This window comes from Phocoena phocoena, chromosome 16 (assembly GCF_963924675.1).
Source record: "Phocoena phocoena chromosome 16, mPhoPho1.1, whole genome shotgun sequence".
Taxonomy (NCBI): domain Eukaryota; kingdom Metazoa; phylum Chordata; class Mammalia; order Artiodactyla; family Phocoenidae; genus Phocoena; species Phocoena phocoena.
The window spans coordinates 73,403,642-73,425,894 of record NC_089234.1 but is presented as its reverse complement, the minus strand read 5'-3'; the positions used below and the strand labels follow the sequence as shown (position 1 = coordinate 73,425,894).

General features: G+C 57.4%; 1 protein-coding gene across 6 annotated transcripts in view; it reads left to right on the top strand.

The window, feature by feature from the left end:
- RET (ret proto-oncogene) overlaps positions 1–22,253 on the top strand; it is a 59,508-nt gene that overhangs the window by 26,394 nt on the left and 10,861 nt on the right. For 2 of the 6 annotated variants that reach the window (XM_065894417.1, XM_065894418.1), the window contains exons 1-11: positions 2,969–3,221; positions 5,369–5,527; positions 7,768–8,009; positions 9,361–9,556; positions 10,906–11,105; positions 13,190–13,448; positions 14,177–14,302; positions 15,973–16,083; positions 16,659–16,781; positions 18,449–18,705; positions 21,347–21,494. In XM_065894417.1, coding sequence (XP_065750489.1) covers positions 3,026–3,221; positions 5,369–5,527; positions 7,768–8,009; positions 9,361–9,556; positions 10,906–11,105; positions 13,190–13,448; positions 14,177–14,302; positions 15,973–16,083; positions 16,659–16,781; positions 18,449–18,705; positions 21,347–21,494 — 2,017 coding nt within the window. In that variant the 5' untranslated portion in view covers positions 2,969–3,025. Of the gene's footprint in view, positions 1–2,957; positions 3,222–5,239; positions 5,528–7,767; positions 8,010–9,360; positions 9,557–10,905; positions 11,106–13,189; positions 13,449–14,176; positions 14,303–15,972; positions 16,084–16,658; positions 16,782–18,448; positions 18,706–21,346; positions 21,495–22,253 lie in introns of those variants that run through there. The other 4 variants (XM_065894419.1, XM_065894421.1, XM_065894416.1 and 1 more) reach the window with 3 other exon arrangements.

Below are 22,253 nucleotides of genomic sequence, written 5' to 3'. Positions count from 1 at the left end.
TCGGCCCAGCTTGCAAAAGGTCTGCTCTGAGCCGGTGCCATTGGCTGCCCTTTAACAGGAGCAGGGAAGAGTCCAGTCCTGTGGCCGTTTGGGGCTGACACAGCCCTCTGAGCTGCCTGCCTGTCTGTGGGCATCAGCTACTAAATCCCAAAGAAGTCAGCCCTGAGTGCATCTGCGGGGCAGCCTGTGTCTTCTTGGGCCAGTAGGGAGGGTGTGGGGACAGGAGGGTGGCATTCAGCCACGTGTGGGCAGCTCCTGCCGGTGGTCTCTGCCGACGAGACCCCAGGGTAGGGGAAGCAGTGTCTCAGCTCTCCCTCCCCAGAGTTCCCCAGCATGACTTCTTTCTGCGGCTCCTTGAGTGGCCTCTGCCTTGGATGGCAGGCAGTGTGATGCTCTGGGGTGGATCCTCCCCCAAGAGGCTGCAGGACAGGAAGGCCACGGCACGGAGCCTCTCTCAGGGCACAGGGCTGGCTCCTGGAGGTCCTAGCCTGCCCTTCCCTGTACCGCACCTGCAGAGGCCCAGTAACTCTGGGTCCCACTCCAGGGACAGCACTCCTAGGGAGCAGCTTTCTGAAGGTCTAGTAGGTCAGCACCAGGCGTGCAGCCCCCTTCCCTCCATCTCTGTCTTTAGTGTGGGGTGTGCAGGGCCAGGCCTTTGGCTCTAGCCAGAGCATCGCTCTCTTTCCCCACCTTCCTCTCCCCCTTTCACCTGATCCCCTTTCTCTTTCCACTCCTTCCCTCTCTCTCCCTCTGTTTCTCTCCTGCTCTCTCCCTCTCACCCTTGCTCTGTGGTCCAGGCCTGTCTGGCAGGGCAGCACCCACACTGGGCACTGGGCTGGCAGGACCGAATGCACACTTCCCTCCAAGTTGGCATTCCCAGCCTGGCTGCCTTCGAGGTCATCCTTGGGAAACCTCCCTCAGTGCAAGCAGCCTTCTAGTTTTCTTACTGTTTTACCACTTTGGGATCCAAAAGGTCTCGCCTGTTCTTTTCACCTGACTTCACCTGGCACTTGGTTGTTTCCCACACCCAAGGGAGTCCTCAAGGGCCCAGGCAGACCCAGGGTTCCTCTGCTTGTGCGGAGGACCGGCCACTCGCTCCCATGGCTGCAAGGGAAGCGGGATGTAGGTGGAAACAAACCGATGGAAAGGAGAAACCGGTTACACAAAAGTACAGTGTTTCTCATGTTTGCTTTGTGCGTTGGTACTTTTTTGTGCTTCGTAGAGTAGGTTTTTAAGCACTTGCAGGTTTTTTAACCATTGCTTGCCCATTTATCCACCTTTTAAAAAATTCTTACTATTTTATAAAACTTCTTGTGATGAAAAATGCTGAACATACACAGAGTTAGTAGGATGAGGGCTCCCGTGGGCTCACCCAGCGCAGCCATGGTCAGCATCCGCCTTCCTCGTGGCATTTACAGCTCTACCCCCAGTCCCTTGGCGATCAATTTCGGCAGAATCTACATAGGTTGAAGTGCATAAATCTTGACTGTACACTGTTAACCAGCGGATGTGCCTGTGTGAGCCACGCCCATATCGGGATACAAAGCCTTTATGTTCCCCAGAACATGCCTCCTGCCCTTCCTGGTCTGTTGCCTCCCCCGCCACCAGCAGGTAGCCAGTCTGATTTCTGTCGCTTAAAATCAGTCTGGAGCCATGACACGTGATTCTTTCATGCTGCTCCTACTTGGCAGGATGTCTGTGAGATCTGTACAGGCTGTCGTGTGCATCAGTGGCCCCGATGGACCACCGTTGGCTTATCTCTTCACCCGCTGGAGCACATCTGGACTCTTTCCAGTTCTGGGCTCTGTGAATAACCCCAGCATTTGTGAATAAGTCATTTGATGGACATATGTTTTCCTTTCTCTTGGATAAATGGAGTGGAATTTCTGGGTCACATGGTAGGAGTGTGGTTGACTTTAGCTAAAGATTTATTAGTGTTCTGTTCGTCTTTGGTGACTCCTGCCTGCCCTGCTTGTCTGGCAGCATCCTGTACCCTTGAAAACTCTGGCTCCAGGTGATTTGTTCAGAAGCCTGGGTGAACTCCCAGCTGAGTGGTTCACCTACTTATCAAACTTGGGTAATTGAGACCGATTTTGCAACGGTTTTAAGCTGCCTCACTTCCTCCTTTTTCTGTTTTAAAACGGTGTCCTTTCAGCTAGTGTTTTTTATTTAATATTTATTTATTTAGTTTGTTCATTATTTAGTTGCGCTGGGTCTTAATTGCAGCTTCCAGGCTCCTTATTTGTGGCTCGCAGTTCTCCTTAGTTGCGGCTCACCAGCTTCTTAGTTGCAGCAGGCGGGCTCCTTAGTTGTGGGATGCGAACTCTTAGTTGCAGCATGCATGTGGGATCTAGTTCCCTGACCAGGGAGCAAACCCGGGCCCCCTGCTTTGGGAGCACAGAGTCTTAACCACTGCACCACCAGGGAGGTCCCTCATCTAGTGTTTAGCTATATAGATAATTGTGTGTTGATGTACTTAGGACTGCAGATGAGAAAGACCTACTAAGATCAGAATTTTAAATTAGTGAAGTTTTCTTTTCTGGTCCACAAAGAATCTATTATTAAAATGTAAAATGGGGGATGATGGGATGAATTGGGAGATTGGGATTGACATATATACACTTTGCGTACTATGTATAAAATAGATAACTAATGAGAACCTATTCTATAGCTCAGGGAACTCTACTCAGTGCTCTGTGGTGACCTAAATGGGAAGGAAATTCAAACAGGAGGGGATATATGTATACATATAGCTGATTCACTTTGCTGTACAGCAGCAACTAATGCAACATTGTAAAGCAACTATACTCCAATTTAAAATACTGTGAAATAAAGCCACTGGGGAATACTGGTCTGCCTAGGAGGCCTGCTCTGGGCTCTGTCATCACCATCATCACCCCTCCCTCCCTCCCTCCCTCCCTCCCTCCCTCCCTCATGTGCTTCCCTGCTTCCTGCAGCCCCACTGGGACTCTACTTCTCAAGGGATGCTTACTGGGAGAGGCTGTATGTGGACCAGCCGGCCGGCATGCCCCTGCTCTACGTCCACGCCCTGCAGGACGTCCCCGAGGAGGTGCCCAGCTTCCGCCTGGGCCAGCACCTCTACGGCGCCTACCGCACACGGCTGCACGAGAACGACTGGGTCCGTATCCAGGAGGACACGGGGCTTCTCTACCTTAACCGGAGCCTGGACCACAGCTCCTGGGAGAAGCTCAGCATCCGCAGTAAGGGAGCAGCCCTGACCCCTACGCACCTCACTGCCCCCACCCCCACCCTTGCCTTAGCCTCACACAGCACACATCACACCGAGAGTGGCTTCCCCTATGGCTCCTGCTGTGTGAGAGTGGAGAGAGTGAGATGAGGCTGGCCTGCCTCTGTGCGCAGCCAGTGAGGGAGCCAGGGTGAGCTTGGGGACCACTGATGACCCTTAGGCTTTCTGAGGCTGTTTGGATTTTGGAGAACCCATGTGAAGGATTTGGGTGCTCTGTCCATGCAGGATCCAGATGCCTCTTCCAGTTGGGTTAACAAGGATTTGGGGTTGTGAGAGAGGAGTTAAGAGGAGAAAAATCCCAAGATCTTGCTTTAGCAAATGGTCTGCAACTTGCTGGAGAAGCAGCAGTTCCCACGGAAAGTGTGGCTCGCAGTTCTCCTTAGTTGCGGCTCACCGGCTCCTTAGTTGTAGCAGGTGGGCTCCTTAGTTGTGGGATGCGAACTCTTAGTTGCAGCATGCATGTGGGATCTAGTTCCCTGACCGGGGAGCAAACCCGGGCCCCCTGCTTTGGGAGCACAGAGTCTTAACCACTGCGCCACTTGTCAGCAGCAAGCTGCCCTTGACACCTGGCAGGGACTTGGGCCTGGTGCCAGAGATGGAAGTGGAGCAGGGAGGAAGGCTTGGCCAACTCCTCAGAGCAGAGGTCCCAGCTGGAGCGTAGGCCACGTGGGACCCTGGGACTTGCGGGGAGCAGGGGTCGTGGAGCAGGGTTGTGCCTTGTGGCACTAAATGGTGATCACACACCCCGTAGTGCCCCCCTCTGAGCCCCTCCACCGTAGACATGGCCTCCCTGGACCCTCACGCCAGCCCTGAGCCCCCGTGTGCGCTGAGACAGCCGGCATGCCTGGGAACACAGAGTGGGCGGCACCGCCTGGCAGGGGCAGAATGACCGCACCCATCTGCCAAGTGAAGCCAGGGTCCGCAAGTAAAGATGCCCCCCGTCAGGGCACCCCAGGCGGCTCCTGGAGGAGGTAGCACCTGACATAGGTCTTGGTTCCGCACACACTTAGTTGCCGCCGTCTGCATCTCGAGCCCCCAGTGGGGAACTTGAAGAACCAGGGCCACTGGGGTGGAGGCCAGAGTGGAATCTGCTGAGGGTCTGAGTTTCATAGGAGGCCTGTTCTGTTCGTGACTGGAGAGTGACCTCGGGTACCTGTCGGGTCCAGTCAGGAGAGAAATCAGTAATTGGAACAGGGAAAGTTTGTATAGAGAATTATTAACCACAGCAGGAGATTGGAGCAATGGAGGACAGGCTAGTAAGCACAGAGAACGAATGAATATGGGAGGAGCAGATGTGAGGGGCAGCCACTTCCCCGGGGCTGAGATAGAGGGCCCTGGAAGAGCCCCCGACCCCAGCTGAGATCCAGACCAGTTGGAGGGGGAGCTGCTGTGGTGCCTCCATGCTGGAACTTGCCAGAAATCCCCTCTCTAGGTGCTGGGGAAGTCTGTGTCTCTGAAGACAGTGAAGCTGCCTGGGGGGCGGGGGTGGGGACATGGATTCCCTGGCAGTCCAGTGCTTAGGGCTCTCTGTGCTTTCACTCCCGAGGGCCCGGGTTCAATCCCTGGTTGGGGAACTAAGATCCCGCAAGCGGCGTAGCCAAAGATAGAAAAATAGAATAGAATAAATGAAAGTGTTTTTTTTTAAAAAAAAAGAACTGCCTTGGGGAAAGGGGCGGGGCAAGAGCCCTCCCTGGGGAAGCTCTCCACTTGGTGTTGGACCCTTGGCTCAGGGCACCTCCCTGAGGAAGAGTATTTGAGCTGAGACCTAAAAAACAAGGGAGGTGGGCTGGTGAGGCACCTCGAGGAGGTGGCGGCCGGGCCAGAGAGCCCAGAGGAGCCCTGTGGACCCTGGTGAGGACTGGGCTTTGCCCCAGCCCCGAGCTCCTGCCCCCTCCCCTCCCTGTTCCGTTCCCCACCGCTGGGCAGGTGTGGCTGACACCCCGGAGGGCCTAACGACTTCTCTCTCTGCAGACGGTGGCTTCCCGCTGCTCACCGTCTACCTCCAGGTCTTCCTGTCGCCCACGTCCCTTCGTGAGGGCGAGTGCCAGTGGCCGGGCTGTGCCCGAGTGTACTTCTCCATCATCAACGCCTCCTTCCCGGCTTGCGGTGCCCTCAAACCCCGGGACCTCTGCTTCCCCGAGATGGGCCTGTCCTTCCGCATTCGGGAGAACAGGCCTCCCGGCACCTTCCACCAATTCCGCCTGCTCCCTGTGCAGTTCCTCTGCCCCAACGTCAGCGCGGCCTACAGGCTTCTAGGAGGTGAGTGCCCGCCACGTGGAGCCTTTCTCGGTGCCTGCTGAGTGCTAGGCACGGCGCTGCGGTCCCTCTGCACAAGCCGTCAAGTTTACTCTGCACCACCCCATCATCCGTTCATTCAGAAGTCCACGAGTATCTCATGTATGCCTGCCATGGGCCAGGCACTGTTCTGGGGACCAAGGATGAGAGAGCGAACGCATCAGGCCAAAATCCCACCTGCCTGGAGCTTCCATCCCGTGGGAGATGGAGACCACACACACGTGCTAAGGAAATCGGGTGGCCTCTGAAGGGACTAGGTGGGACGTAAAGCTGAGAGGGTGTGGAGTGGTGAAGACCACTGTCTCAAATCAGATGGCTGGGAAAAGGGGACACTGGAGCAAAGGGGAGGGGTGCGAGGCAAGCAGGGCGAGCCCCTTCAAGAGCACCAAGGTGGGAGCCCCATGTAGCTGGAGTGCAGTGAACCGCAGGGCAGGGCGGAGGCTGCTGAGGGCAGAGCAGAGGCTGCTGAGGGCAGAGCAGTTCCAAGTGGGGGGCAGGGCTTCCTGCCGAGGGACTGGGGAGCCATGGAAGGTATTTGGGAGGGGGCGTCATTGACAGGACATACCTTACCGTTAAGAGCTGGCTGCTGTGTTAGAAATGATTGGGGGTGGGTGGTTTAGGGGCGAGCAGAGAAACAAATTAGGAGGCAGGAGAAATCCTTGAGTGAGAGGATGAGGTCTGGGGTGAGGGTGGAAACCTTTGGGCAACAAGAAGCAGGCGAGTTGTGGGCTTGTTTGGAAGAGGGATCCTGCAGGATATCCCGGTGAGTTGGACGTGGGGTGTTGAAAGAAAGAAGGGGCCAAGCGTGGTTCCAGGATTCCGCCTGAGCAGCCACAAGGACAGTGGACCTTGCCACAAGATGGTCCTGCCACAAGATGGCCCTGGGGAGGCCAAGAGCACAGATGTGGGGAGGGGAAGGGAATTGGATCCCAGTGGAGGTGAGAGAAGGCAGCTGAGGTGCCATTAAACCATTTAAAGGCAAGGAACTGGGACTCAAAAGGGACACTTACAAGCTGGACTTACTAGTAAGTAGAACCTGGATTCACACCAGGTTGATGGCATACACACGGTAATAATGTTGAAGAAAATCTCAGTAGCGTAAGGAAAGTAGGCACTCACATTGTCCCAGCATCTTTTCATTTATCCTGCAGCAGGGATAGATGTCTTTGTGCAGAGTTGCCGGCCAAGTGTATGATTTAGCGTGCTGCCTTTTTCGCTAAAAAAAGGGTTTTTTGTAACCGTGAACAATAGAGGGACATGTTTGCATGATAAGCATTTCCCACATGTGTAATTCACATGTAATGTGTGGCTCTGATGTGATTTCCCACTGAGTGGAGTTGACAGCCCTCCCGTGCTTGGCTGTGGGGTGGTCAGTGTTGCCCTTCACTGGGTCATTTCTGGAGGATGAATTCCAGGACAGGCTTGGCTTGAAGAGTGTATTGTTCTTACCGGTCCTCCCTCACCGGGTTGTGGGAAGACACGTGAGTCACTGAACGTACAGCAGTGTCTGGCAGGGAACAGACACTTTTGTCTTCATCGTCTCCTCTTCTGGTGAAGAAACTGAGGCACAGAGAGACAGAACCACCAGCCTTGGGCCACACAGCCAGAAGGTGTGTAGGACAGGGATTCAAACCAGGCAGTCAGAAATACTTGTGCGTTAATATAAAATCACACCAGATGTCCACCATGTTTGTTTCCAGGTGGTGGAATAGCTTTATTTCTCACATTCTCTAAAATAAGCACATACCACTTCCATAATTTAAAAAAAAAAAAAAAATTCCTAAATCTTTTTTTTTCAGAAACCAGCAAATGCTGGGAGCTGAATCTCTGGGCTGAGCTGGTGCCAGCCCTCCCCACAGCAGAGGCAAGGTGTGTGAAGGGGTGTGCCCAGCCCTCCTAGGTGACCAGGCTGAGGTCCTGATGCAGGCGTCCTGGTCCCGGTCCCTCTGTTTCCCGTCAGCACCAGTGCAGGCTGCAGCCACAGTGAAACTCAGGGCACAGTTTTCACTGCAAACTGTGCTTGGAGCGCCGTGCCCCACTGTGGAGCCGAGGAGGGGCCAGGGCCCGGGGCCAGCATACACCCCAGCTCCATCCACAGGGCCCCCTCCCGTGCCGCCACTCCCGGTGGGCCCCTGAGGAAGGCAGCTCACCCTTTCCCCAGCCCGGGGGTCAACCCGGGGTTCCTGGTCTTGCTTGGTGCGCAGGTGAGAGTCTGCCCTTCCGCTGCGCTGTGGACAGCCTGGAGGTGAGCACGCGCTGGGCCCTGGACCGCGAGAAGCGGGAGAAGTATGAGCTGGTGGCTACGTGCACGGTGCGCGTCGGCGCGCGTGAGGAGGAGGTGATGGTGCCCTTCCCCGTGACCGTGTACGACGAAGACGACTCTGCGCCCAGCTTCCTTGGGGGCGTCGACACCGCCAGCGCCGTGGTGGAGTTCAAGCGGAAGGAGGTGCCTGTCCGTTTGTCTGGTGCTTGTCTGGTGTCTGTCTGTTCCGTGTCTGGATTCCTCCATCCGTCATTTATTCCTCGGTCTGTTCAGCGGTTCGTCTAGCCATCCAGACATGTGGCTGACCGTCCATCTAGCTATTCATCTTTCATTTGTCCATCAGTCTGTGTGTCGGGGATTTCTGTTGGTGTCCAGGACAGCTGAGGAGGAGAGAGGAGGCCAGACCCACCGGCACCCAGCTGACCACTGCCTTGGGAGGCCGGGGGCCCTGAGTGCCCAGTCTGTGTTGGACGCCGCGGGCGGAGCCCCAGGGCTCACATCGGCAGGGATCTCCCTGCGCCCCATCCCGGCCCCACCCTTTTCTGGTCCATGCAGGTGGAGCGTGACTGCCACCTGCTGGGCCTCGGGCTGTCCTGCAGCTGGCAGGCCAGCAGGAGCAATGGAAGGGTGGGGGCGTAGTATGTTGTCACTGCCTGCTTCTCTGGGCACCCCAAGAGCAGGTTTGGCGGATGAGCCAGGGAGAGGAAAGCACATGACACAAGGGAATGTCTCACGAGCCTGGCAGGATGCCCTGGTGGTGACACTGGGGAGCCTGGTTAGCAGTGAGAGCAGAGAGGCCCTGTGACTTTGCTCAGAACCTTCCTCGTGACCCTCTCCAGCCTGGTGTACAGAAGAGACTTGAGAGAAGAGCATTAAGATGCTTGGAGGAGGGCTTCCCTGGTGGCGCAGTGGTTGAGAGTCCGCCTGCCGATGCAGGGGATACGGGTTCGTGCTCCCGTCTGGGAAGATCCCACATGCCGCGGAGCGGCTGGGCCCGTGAGCCATGGCCACTGACCCTGCGCACCCGGAGCCTGTGCTCCGCAACCGGAGAGGCCACAACAGTGAGAGGCCCGTTTACCGCAAAAAAAAAAAAAAAAAAAAAAAAGAGATGCTTGGAGGAGAGCATTCTTGTGGATACCTGGGCTTGGATCCCAGGTCTGCTGTCTGTCACTCTATGGCACTGAGCTAACTCCTCCGCCTTGTGGGGCCTGGTTTCCTCAGGGAAGAGTAGGAGTGCTTGCTCTGCTCTATGGGGACCTAGATGAGGTCTTCAACAGAGCACCAGGGCATGTGCTCTCATCCATCCTTATGGGGCATCTGTAGATGCCTGTCACACCTGCTGCTCAGGTGAGCTGCAGTGGCCCAGGAAGGGTGACCAGGGCAGGCTGACTAGGGGCCCCAGGGAACTTGAACCCAGGTCAGTCTGTCCCTAGAGCCAGCTCTGACTGCACACACCTGGTCCACTCGTGGGGCACGTGCCTTCCCACGGTCTCTGGCTTTAAGGGCCCTAACTGGCACCCCCTGTTCTCTGTAGGGCACTGTTGTGGCCACACTACGTGTCTTCGATGCAGATGTGGTGCCAGCATCCGGGGAGCTCCTGAGACGGTACACAAGCACACTGCTCTCCGGGGATGCCTGGGCCCTCCAGACCTTCCGAGTAGAGCACTCGCCCAACGAGACCTTGGCCCAGGCCAACGGCAGCTTTGTGCGGGCAACCGTGCATGACTACAGTAAGAGAGGCCAGATGTGGCCTGGCTGGGCCCCCTGGGGAACCGGCGGCCCACTCTCCTTGGACGGGGCAGCACCCTGCACACACAGACGCCTGTCCTGGCCCTCTGAGCACCAGGCAGCCGCCCCTTTCACTCCTCCTCCCAGCCTTTGTCTCTGCTGGGCTTGCCTGGGCCACCTTGGTGGGTGTTCGCAGGCTGTCCTCTCCATGAACTGTCCTGAGGCCGACCCTGGCAGGACACCACAACACCTCCCCGTGCTGGCCACGCCAGGACTCACTGCAACACGTATGTCATCACCGAGGCCTCCCTCTGGCCCCTGGCACCTGCTTTGCCACCTCCCAGGTGCCCGAGTGCCCAGGGGTTATTATTGCCCCCTCCCCGCACCAGCAACTCTCTACTCACAAGGGGTTGATGTATCCATACAATAGCAGCTCAGTGTCCTAGAGTCGGAGGGTTCCCCGATGATTGTCCTGTCTGGCTCCTGGAATGCGCCCACCCTCAGGGCTGAGCTCCAGGTGCCCGCATTGCTCACCTGCCGGACGGGGCATACTCATCCTCAAGCTTCCCTGCCTCCCTCCCCTGCCCTCCTGCCCGTGTTTTCTAGCATCACCTTTCAAATACCACACTTGCACTTGGGTCCTTGTTTGGGGGTCTGCTTCTGGGGAACCCAGGATCACTGGTGCCTTTATCCCTTTCTGGCTGGCCTGATCCTATTTGTGTCTCATCCTCCCCTCCCCCACCGGGCCTCTGAAACTGTCTGTCCTGTGTGAGGGAAAACGTCATCCTTGCCCCTGCATACTCACTCTGGTGCCATGTGCACCAGAGCCTCCCCTCCCCCTTTCTGTCTCCACTAAACTAAAACCTCAGCCTTGGCACACGGCAGGTGCTCAGAAGCGTGGAAGCTCCCGGGTGCTGGAGGCCTGTGGAATCCAAGGGTCCACAGGGGGCTGTGGCTGTTGAGAGTTCCCAGGGGCTAGCACAGTCTTCCCAGGGCCTTGGTGGTCACGGTTCTTTACCTTGTGTGGCCTACCCCACACTCACATCACACACACACACACACACACACACACACATCCCCAAGGTTACCTCCCAGCTGAGAAGGGTCTTCTGGGCTCCCAGCTCAGCACAGCGACGCACTACTTTTAAACAGTAGTGCTACCTTAATGCCTCCTGCCAGGTCTGTTATCTGTGTCCGTGTGGGTGGAGGTACCCGTCTCCACGTGTGTGTGTGGGAAGTGCGTTGGGGAGGCATGCAGCGGCGTGGGACAGTGGTCGCAACCCGCAGGGCCCCCACCCATCATCACCGTGTACCGTCCACACAGACACACCCCCTCCCCCACCCTCCTCAGGGCTGGTTCTCAACCGGAGCCTCCCCATCTCGGAGAGCCGGGCCGTGCAGGTGGCCGTGCTGGTCAACGACTCGGACTTCCAGGGCCCGGGGGAGGGCGTCATCCTCCTCCACTTCAACGTGTCTGTGCTGCCCGTCAGCCTGCGCCTGCCCAGCACCTACTCCTTTGCCGCGAGCAGGCGGGCCCGCCGCTTCGCCCAGGTGAGCCCCCAGCCTGCTGCCTGCCTGGGGAGGGGTGTGGAGGGGCAGGAGACCCCCAGGGTGGCGTGCTCCGTTGAGCAGATTTCAAGCAGGGCTGGGGGGTGGGTGACACCCCCTCCCTGAGCTAAGTAGTGCACGGAGTGGCCCCAGGGAGCTGCAGGCACGGGGCCAGGAGGGCTGGGGCCATGGAAGAGTCATGAGCAGGGCTCGTAGGTTTTGTGGGCCCCTCTACTTTGCTGTCTCCTTTCTTGGCATCTTTAAAACATTTTGTACTCATGAAGGAGCGGCGCCAGGTAAATCTATGCATGCAGACTTGGAAAGACGTTCCCGGTGACTTAAGTGAAAAAGTGGTTTGCGTAAGTGCTGGTCTCAGGTGGCTCCCTAGGTTCAAAGCGAAGTCCTCATTGCTGGGAGTTTGCAAGTGTGCAAATGCAGGCAGCAGTTAAAGGTGGCGCCCTCTGCAGGGAAAGATAGGGAGCGCTTCTACTTTCCACTTTTCTGCAAGTCTGTTTACTAGAGCTTATTTTGCATTTGTCGTTGGAAAATAACGATTAGAAGTAGAAAAAATAAAAGTAATAAGTATTCGTCAAAGGAGATAAGGGATAGACAGGAGTGATCTCTTTTTCTCATATTAGCCAGTGTGTAACATTTTGGTGCAGTTCTTCCGAGAATGTGTCTCTTAAGCGCTTTTTAAAGTTCACTTGTGGTTACAGCAAGCATATGACTTAACGTACTGCGTTCTCCTAGTGGGGCAGCTGTGGCCACATCCTCTTTAGAACATCCCGTTTAGGGCCATCTCCTATTTTCCAGTGGTTTTGCCAGTTTCTGTGGTTGGTTCCCTTACCTCCTGGCAGCCACCCGGGGCCAGCAAACGAAGAACCCCACCCTTGGACACATCCAGGCTCCCCAACCTGCCACCCAACCTCGGGCCTTTCCTGGAGGCAGGGGTCAAGGGTGGTGGGAGGTGACAAAGCAGAGGGGCCTGAGGGGTGTCTGGGGGTCTGAGCTGGAGCAGGCACTGCTGGAGGTGGGTCATCTCTGCTCCAGCAGACTCAGGAGGGCACAGGGACCCAAGTCCCAGTGCAGCCTCAGACTCACTGTGGGCTCTCACCGGCTCCCCAGTTTCTATGATTGTAAATTGAGGATGATGACCTTGGGCAATTTTGAGGGTCACTGGAGAGAGTGGAAGTGAGCCCGGTTTGTACAGGGAAGTGCTTGGAGCCCAGCAGGTGGTTTTATTGTGGCGTCGAGTGTGGGCTTGGAGGAGCCTGGCTCTGCCCTGGGCCTGAGTCGGGCTGAGCAAGGGCATGGTGTGTGGCTGCAGGCAGGGCCCTATCCCCGCTCCCCCCACCAGGCCCCCAGCCCTCAGCCTTGACTAGTCAGAGCTTCTGATCTCAAGCCACCTGCAGCCCTTACGGTAACTCAGGTGGCTGGGCGGGTAAAAAGGAGAGTTCAACTGACCAGCTCCAGGCCCCAGTGACCACAGCTGCCAGCCTAGCACCCCTGGGAGAAGCATCCCTTCTCTCCCAGGGGTTCCAGCCCAAGTCCCAGGAAGGCCCCCTGGGTCCCATGTGGGACAGACAACCATGCTGCATGAATTGTGGCCCGGGTGCCATGTTCTGACTAGCAAGGCGAGTGACCTGGCTCGGGCGTGGACCACCCCAGGTAGGAACTTTGCTTTGCTCCCAGAGCAAAATTGGCCTGGCCAGAAGAGAGGGAGGTGTGTAGGAGGCATACAGACTGCCTTTGTGCCTGAATGAGTGAGCAAGTGAGGGATGAGCTGGGCAGGCCAGCAGCACCTCCCTGGAGGGCCAGCCCCCAAAACCAACCCCAGTGCCCCGTGTTCCTTCACCTCCGGCTCTGAGGGGCAGGTATGGGTGGTGGTCCCATGGTCTGGGCAGGGCAGGACCAGGCAGGCGGATGGTCTGCAGGTTCCGGGGGCGTGCGAGATGGGGAGATGGGGAGCTACCGTCCTGGGCTGAGTAGGAAACTGTCCTGGGACTCGGGCTGCCAGGGAGCCCCTCCAGCCACCCTCACAGGTGGTCCAGCCACCCAGCTAAGGATTCCCTGTGTCCCATGCCTAGATTGGGAAAGTCTGTGTGGAAAACTGCCAGGAGTTCAGTGGCATCCACGTGCAGTACAGGCTGCAGCTCTCCAGCGCCAACTGCAGCGCCCTGGGGGTGGTCACCTCGGCCGAGGACACCACGGGGACCCTGTTCGTGAACGACACAGAGGCCCTGCAGCGGCCCGAGTGTGCCCAACTCCAGTACACGGTAGTGGCCGTCGAACGGCCAACCCGCCGGCAAGCCCAGGCCCCACTGCTCGTCACACTGGAGGGGACGTGTGAGTGCCAGGGCTGCGGGGAGGGTCGGGCTTCTCCCACAGAAGGGCCCCGGTCCCACTCCCCCTCACTAACTGGTGGCTTCCCTGAGCCTGAGCCTTCTTCCCTGTAAGATGAGAAAACGGCGCACGCCGCACAGCCAAGCTGGAAGGATGACAGGGGCAAAGTGTAAAACAGTTTAGCCCAGAGTGACAGCATTGTGGACGGTCACTGCTGCCCATCACCTCTGTCAATGCGTCCTACCTATGCACTTGCTTTAGGGCTGCCAGATACAATAGAGGACCCTGCTTAAACGTGAATTTCAGGTAAACAAGAAGCAATTTTTTTGGTGTAAGTACGTCTCGTGCAACTTTTGCAGTGTCTCTTAGAAGACAAACTTCCAAGCGTGTCACCATGATATTAGGGACGTATTTACACAAAGCAGGGGTTCACCGTTATCTGAAGGTCAGGTTTAACTGGGTGTCCTGGGTGTCACTGGCTGAGTCTGGCCACCTCACACCCTCCCTCCATACTTATCTCAGCCCAGTAGCTGTCCCCGCTTTGTGACTGTGGTACCACCCCTTCCTCAGCAGCCCCCTCACTGCCCTGTGCCCCGGTGCTTAGTCACTACCTCCCCTCTGGGCTCAACCCGTGGGGACAGCTGAGCCACTGCTGCCCTCGCCCGTGGGTGCTGGCGGCTGGACACAGGGCCCAGGCTGGCCCCCTGTGACTTGCTTTCTGCCACCCCCAGATGTGGCAGAGGAGCCAGGCTGCCCCCTGTCTTGCGCGGTCAGCAAGAGGCGTCCCGAGTGTGAGGAATGCGGCGGCCTGGGCTCTCTGACGGGCAGGTGCGAGTGGAGACAGGGAGACGGCAAAGGTAGGCCCCGTGCAGAGCCGGGTGTTCGGGAGGGTGATGACGACTGAGTGGAGAGGGTGTCTGTGTGGCCCTGCCAGCCTCTGCGATGCCCCCCACCCCCGTCCACGCTGAGTCTCTTCCCCAGCGCCTTGTCCCCTGCTGTGACTCCTGATGCCAGGAGAGGGTGGACATTAGTGCAGGGTGGCATGAGGACATTGGGGCTGTTTATCACCGTGGGATCACAGGTGCCTGAGGCTGGACTCGCTCTGGGCTTGGGAGGGTCTGGGCCAAAGTTGGGATGTGCGTGTTTTCTTTTTATTTTATTCTAAATTTCTGTACATATATTTGTCCCTAAACTAGATGTGAATTGGCATCTGTGTCTCCATTTCTCCACCCATATACACGTAAATTACATGTGCAGTTGTGAATGTATTCACCCAATGCTTTTATTTTTTTAAACTTTTTATTTTATATTGGAGCATAGTTGATTAACAATGTTGTGTTAGTTTCAGGTTCCCAGCATAGTGAGTCAGTTATACACACACACGTATCTCTTCTTTTCCAAATTCTTTTCCCGATTAGGTTGTATGTAATATTGAGCAGAGTTCCCTGTGCTCTACAGTAGGTCCTTGTTGGTTATCCATTTAAAATATAGCAGAGTGTACATGTCAATCCCAAGCTCCCTAACTATCCCTCCCCCTAACCTTCCCCCATTCCCCCTCTGCTTTTATTTTTTTTTATTTCTTATAAATTTATTTTATTTTATTTATTTTTGGCTGCACTGGGTCTTCGTTGCTGTGCACGGGCTTTTCTCTAGTTGTGGCGAGCAGGGGCTACTCTTCGTTGTGGTATGCGGGCTCCTCACTGCGGTGGCTTCTCTTTGTTGCGGAGCACGGGCTCTAGGCACGCAGGCATCAGTAGTTGTGGCCGATGGGCTCAGTAGTCGTGACTCGTGGGCTCTAGAGCGCAGGCTCAGTAGTTACGGCACACGGGCTTAGTTGTTCTGCGGCATGTGGGATCTTCCCGGACCAGGGCTCGAACCCGTGTCCCCTGCACTGGCAGGCGGATTCTTAACCACTGCGCCACCAGGGAAGCCCTCACCCACTGCTTTTAGACACATAGTTCACAGACCCTTTTCAAAGATCCAAAAGGTGGATGAGTATAAGGTAGGTTACACTGTGCACATCATTCATAGTTGGCTTTAGTTCATAAAAACACAAACCTTAAAAAAAATTCAAAATATCCAAAACAATCTTCAGAGAAGCTCTACCTGGGAGATCCCAGCCCCGGGAGTGTGGCCCCAAGCAGGAGGAGCCTGCACATCCTTGGGCTTAGCCCACTGCTGGCTCCAAGCCTTGCTCACCGGCGTGAGGGTCCCGCTCACGGTACCGCCTTGAGAGGGTCCCAGCCTTGTCTGGTCTCTTCTGGCCTCCTTGATGTGAGCCCGGGCACAGCCCTGGGACTGCCCAGCCCTCACTGCCTGGGCTGCCCTGTACACCCCGGACCCCCAAGTTCTCCCCAGGGATGGGCTCCACGTGTGGTTTTTCTCGGCTCAGGCCTCGGTTTGCTTCTCCTTGCGGGGGGCGGTGCAGGCTTGGCCTGGGAGGCCCTGGGTGCGGCCCTCCCGGCTCTGGCCGTCTGACCAGGACGGGTGCTCCCTCGTGGTAGTAACTGCCTGCTGTGTGCCATAGGGATCACCAGGAACTTCTCCACCTGCTCCCCCAGCATCAAGACCTGCCCCGACGGCCACTGTGACGCCGTGGAAAGCAGAGACGCCAACATCTGCCCCCAGGACTGCCTCCGTAAGCACCGAGCCTGTGCGTGTACCTGAGCAAGGGCAGGGCCTGGGAAGGGGGTGTAGGTAGCAAGCTGAAGGGGCTCGGACTCCCACCTGCACTTCAGCCAGGCCAGCCGACTTCCTGGGTTGCATGTGCTGAGCCTTTTTCTAACATTTCATTTGAACAAAGGGCTCTCCTCCCCCAAGACTAGCGCCTGCTGGCCTGACCCACCCTCTCCAGTGTTGTCCTGGCCGACTCACGGGGGTGCAGCGCCCTGTCCTCCATTCCGCTGGCTCCAGGCTGCCCCTGCTGCCCGTGCTCTGCTTCTGAAAAGTAACCGTGTGTGGACCTCAGCAAGGGCCCTGGGCAGCCTGTGGGTTCCTCCTCGCACCCGCTGTGGCCAGGGGACTGGTTTGGGGGCCTGTCGTGCTGAGACTCCTGCCTGGGTGACACAGACTTCTGAGCTCACTGCGCTCCCTGGGCCTGAGAGTGCTGACATCAGGTGGGGAGGGGCCTCTCACGCTCCTGTCTGGGTGGTCTGGCTGGTCAGGTCCCCCCGAGGCTGAGTGGGCTGCTGAGTGAGTTGTGTCCATCATCAGGGGGCGGCAGCATCATTGGTGGGCACGAGCCTGGGGAGCGCCGGGGGATTAAAGCCGGCTTCGGTATCTGCAACTGCTTCCCGGAGGAGAAGAAGTGTTTCTGTGAGCCGGAAGACAGCCAAGGTGAGCTGGCTGGGCCCACGCGGGCAGGGATCCCCACACCTCCCTGAGCCCCGAGGAGCGAGGGAGGAAATTGCAGGAAGGCACGGAAACCCAGGAGACCTTTTTCCTTCCCTCAGGGTCTTGGTTCCCTCATCTGTGCAGACTGGGAGCTGGGTCAGGGTCTCTAAGACTGCCTTCTGGCCTGAAGTTGGGTGGTGTTTTTGGGGGTTTTTTGGCGTGCCATGCAGCTTGCAGGATCTTAGTTCCCCAGCCAGGGATTTTTTTTTTTTTAACATCTTTATTGGAGTATAATTGCTTTACAACGGTGTGTTAATTTCTGCTTTATAACAAGGTGAATCAGCTATACATGTATCCACATATCCCCTCCCTCTTGCGTCTCCTTCCCACCCTCCCTATCCCAACCTCCCTATCCCAACCTCCCTATCCCACCCCTCTAGGTGGTCACAAAGCACCGACCTGATCTCCCTGTGCTATGCAGCTGCTTCCCACTAGCTATCTATTTTACATTTGGTAGTGTATATATGTCCATGCCACTCTCTCACTTCTCCCCAGCTTACCCTTCCCCCTCCCCATGTCCTCACGTCCATTCTCTACGTCTGTGTCTTTATTCCTCTCCTGCCCCTAGGTTCTTCAGAACCTTTTTTTGTTTGTTTTTTTTAGATTCCATATATATGTGTTAGCATGTGGTATTTGTTTTTCTCTTTCTGACTTAACTTCACTCTGTATGACAGACTCTAGGTCCATCCACCTCACTACAAATAACTCAATATCGTTTCTTTTTATGGTTGAGTAATATTGCATGGTATATATGTGCCACATTGTCTTTATCCATTCATCTGTCGATGGACACTTAGGTTGCTTCTATTTCCAGCCAGGGATTATAGAACCCGTGCCCTTGGCAGTGAAAGCACAGATCCCTAAGCACTGAATCACCAGGGAACTCCCTGGCCCGAAGTTCTGTGGTAAGGGTTGGGCTGGAAAATTATTTCTTTCACCAGATAACTCAGTGTCTGCTCGGACTGTCCCTGTGCAGGGCCTTTGCTGGGCCCATGGCATTGGCCAAATGGGTCCCCATCCTCCTAGCCAGAGCCTCTAGGTGCTTCTTTTGGGACAGCAGGTGCCCCACTGAGCACATGCGGATGTGCTGAGCCCAGGGATGCTTTTCTGGTATTCGGGTTGTTATTGCACAGCCCTAGGTCCTGGGCCACTTTTCTTTTTTCTCTCCTTTATACTGACTATAAAGAAAATACAAAAGACATCAGGAACACAGGGGAAGAGCTGCACCTCCCCACCAGCACCCCTGGGCCTCTGGCTTCAGTGCAGCATTCTAGGGTGGGTGGGTGCAGGTGTGCATGACGTCTGTTGTGCGACCTTAGGCAGGCTGCTTATAAACTCATTCCTTCTGGAAAAGGGTGGTAACAGTCTCCAACAGCAAAAACGTACAGAACAGTTCCTGCTGTGGGCCGCTTCTGTTGGAGTGCTGGCAATTACTCTCAGACCTTCACACCAGCAGTGCTCTCCAGGATGCTCAAAGCTGGTCACAGCAGACGCTTCCCAGCTGTCCTGGGTGTGGCGGGCTGGAGAGCTGCTCTGTACCAGCTCCTGAGGGTATTCGGGGTCCCCCTCCCGGGGTGTCATCTCTCACGGCCCACCCCCACTGCCCGCAGACCCGCTGTGTGACGAGCTTTGCCGCACAGTGATCGCGGCAGCCGTGCTCTTCTCCTTCATCGTGTCCGTGCTGCTGTCCACCTTCTGCATCCACCGCTACCACAAGAACGCCCACAAGCCACCCATCGCCTCAGCTGAAATGACCTTCCGCCGGCCTGCCCAGGCCTTTCCGGTCAGCTACTCCTCATCCGGTGCCCGCCGGCCCTCGCTGGACTCCGTAGAGAACCAGGTCTCTGTGGACACCTTCAAGATCCCGGTGAGGTTCCCCGTGTGGCCTCGGGGCTGGGGAGGCAGCCGCCCCCGCGGGGAGGGGACCTGCAGGTGGCGCCGGCCTCTGGTCTCGAGCAGCTGGGAGGGGTGGGGAGGAGGGGACGGGTCACCTGGGGCTAATGCGTTCTCACCCACTGCGAGGACACCCTGAGCATTCCAGCAGCCCCCTGTCTTCACTGAGCCGCCTTCCAGGGAGGGGCGGAGAGCATGGAGCAGGGTGGAGAATGATGGGTGCTGATTTATATGGACTGAGATCTGGGCCGTTAGGATATGGGGAGGGTGGGCCGTGCTGAACCTGACCGGGAGCTATCCTGCAGATGCCCCAAGCGCTGGGAGGAGGAAGGCTTGGGGGAGGCGCTGAGGAGGACCATGGATTTTATTCTCAGAGGGTGGGACCCCTGGGGGTGGGGCCCATGTTCTGCCTTCATTTCCACAGGCCGCTCTGTTGGGAGTCTGTGGGGTGGGAGCCCCGTGATGAGGCACTGTCTCCATCCCGGCGAGAGAGGCTGGCAGGCGGGGGCTTGGTCAGGGTGGCAGCAGCAGAGAGGGGAGTCTGTCTCTGGCCCCGAGGGAGGGGGCACTGAGGGGCCTCTAGGGCACCTGTGGGGGAGCCTGGCCAGGGCCTGTGGCTGGCCGGCCGATGAAGAGTGCCACCCACAGCTAGCAGGCGTCCCGAGCCCCTCCTGCATGGCAGGGCCTGGGCCTGCAGTCAGCCTGTGCGCGTCAGACACCACCCCGACCTGGCCAGGCCACTCCTCTGCCCGCTGTGCCCTTCAGCGTGCTTGCTGGGAGCGCCCAAGTTGCTGGCAGCCGGGTACTGGGAGGGGCTGAGGGAGGTGGCCAGAGTCGAGGGTGCGTGGGAACAGAAGTTCCCCCCACGAGGCTGGGTAGGGAGCGTTGGGCCGTGTGCAGGAAGCTCGGCACCCGGGGGCCACCATCCGCAGCCCAGGGTAGGAGGTAGCCAGGATACATAGGAGGTGCCACCCAACGGGTGCTGGCCCCTCGGTGAGGGTCTGGGCCGTGAGGGCTATTCCCCGACGTGGTGGCCACAGAGGCCTCCCTCCTGAGTTCCCTAGTTGCCATCGCTCCGCAGGTGGGGTTCTCCAGCCCCAGCGGCATCTCAGCCTCCACAGCAGGCATGTGGGACGAGCCGTTTGATTCCTTTAAACGCCCTGGCGGTTTGGGGCTGAGGCGCACGGTGAGAGTGGTGCTGGTAGGTGCATGCGCAGGGGGAACTCCTCCGCAAAAACCACCCTGGGCCCGTGTTGCCTCCAGCCCAGAGCAACTCAGAGCCGGGCCCAAGGTCCGGGGGCCCCGCTGACCAGCTCCGAGGTCTTCGATGTGCTACGCAATCTTTTGGCCTTTGTTTTGTCTCGTGTAAAGTGGGGGGAATGGTTTTTGACATTTTTAAGAGGATCAAATCAGTGATATCCACCTTAGCACAGTGTCTGTGAGCAGTAAACTGTTATCCAGTGCAGTGTGGACGCCAGGGCGGTGGTGACCGTGTTGTCAGCACTGACCCTGACTATGGGTTCTTGGGGAACCTGAGATACCAGGACGCCTGGGAACTGGCTGGAAGGCGCCCCGGGCCATGGTGCTGAGAGGAGACTGCCTTGCTCCCAGATGTCAGAACACAAGGCTCTGTTCACTGGGGGACATTGCGACCCCAGTGGTGTCATCTCCGTGTGTTAGGCGAGCCTGGCAGGGCACAGCGTAAACAGCACCTGAAGCCACACCCACTCGCCGCCCAATTGCAGCGAGGCTTGGGGTAAAGGATGCCCAGTGCTGGCACAGGAAGGCAGGTTCCAGACTGGATTCAGCATCCCCAGAATTCAAGTACATGAGCCAGGCTGGGGGTCTGGGAAGCTGCCCTGGTGTGATCTTGAGTGGGCATGGTATGTGGATGGGACTTCGGTGGGAAGGCAGGGGGGTGCAGGTTCAGGGTAATGACTGGGCCTATGGGAGGAGCCGGCTTTTCCACGCGTTGGGGTGGAGGTTCCCGAGGAACATAGTGGCACCTTTCCAGGGGCTGCCACACAGGGAAGGTGTCCTTGACACTCCCACCAGTAGCCAGGGGTCCTGGGCTGGCTGGTAGGCAACTTGGGCCACTGGTGCCAGTTCGGTACTCTTGGGAGTCCTGGGGGGGTCTCTGGAAAGGGCATCTGAAGATCTGGGCTGCTGGCCAGTCAGTGCCTTGTGGCCTGGTGTCCAAAGCGGAGACGGTGCTGAGCAGCTTGGGCCTGACTCCCAGGGAAGAGGCCATGCTCCCCTGTGAGCACCTGTGGGTGCTGAGTAAGCCCCGAATCCCTCATTGGACAGACAAGGACATGGGCCTGGGCGGCACAGGGCATCTTCAGTAGACAGGGGCCAGCAAGGGTACGGACATAACGGAGTCCAGGCTGGTTTGTGGCAACACCTGCCTTCCCGTGCGGGAGACACATCATGTCACGGCACCTCAGGGCCTGACTGTGGGGTCCTGCCCTTGTACATGGTGACTATCATGGGCTGGTTCAGGTGACGGTCAGTTGTCTGCACACTGGAGCTTGTCCACCAGGTCTTGCCTTCTTTCTTTTCTCACCATCTTTCTTCCCTCTCTTCTTGTCTCCCTTCCTTCACACCCAACATAGGAGGATCCAAAGTGGGAATTCCCTCGGAAGAACTTGGTTCTTGGAAAAACTCTGGGAGAAGGAGAATTTGGAAAAGTGGTCAAGGCAACGGCCTTCCGGCTGAAAGGCAAAGCGGGGTACACGACTGTGGCTGTAAAGATGCTGAAAGGTATCTGTCCAGGCAGTACACAATGATGGTTCTGCCACGCACATCTGCGGGCGCCCCAAGGGATGGGTGAAGCCACGCAACAGCCAGGGTTCTGGCAGCTGGCCTACTGCCTCCTGAAGAGGCCCCCCCGTTGCTCTTCCTGAGTGGCTGCAGTCTGGGGATCCCCACCATGGATGATGTGGGCTGGTGTGGTCCCTGGAGAAGCAGGGTGAGGACGTTCCTCCCTTGGAAGGTTCTGGAGTGGTGCTACTTCTGTACCAGTGTTGGGTAAAGATCCGAGTTTAAATTAAAAGCCCTTTGGGTTTTGGACTGACAGCTCTCCCCAACCCAGTCTGCTGCATTCATTTCTCTCAGCCAAGCATCCACCAGAGTCCTGGTGAAGAGACCACCTGTAAGGACCAGTCCCTGCCCCCTAGGGCCCTGCCTTGCCCAATCCCCACTGGTCCTCAGCGGGTCTGCCCCGCCCCAGGCTTGCCGCAAGCTAGGCATCCTCACTGGAGTTTCTCAGCAGAGACTGGGCCCAGCCAGGCTCTGGCCCAGGGGGACCGACTGAGGGCCCAGCGGCCGTGCAGTGGACACAGTCGGCTGATGCACGCTTGGGTTCAGCAGTCGGGGGGCCGTGCCGTGCAGAGTGCTTCTGGATACTTGCCCAGGCCCTCAGACTGGGGTCGCCCCTTGCCCATGAGATCCCAGGCCCTAAGGGGCACAGTGAGACTGGCCCTGGGTCACCTACATGTGGTCCCGAGAGTCCCAGTGCCC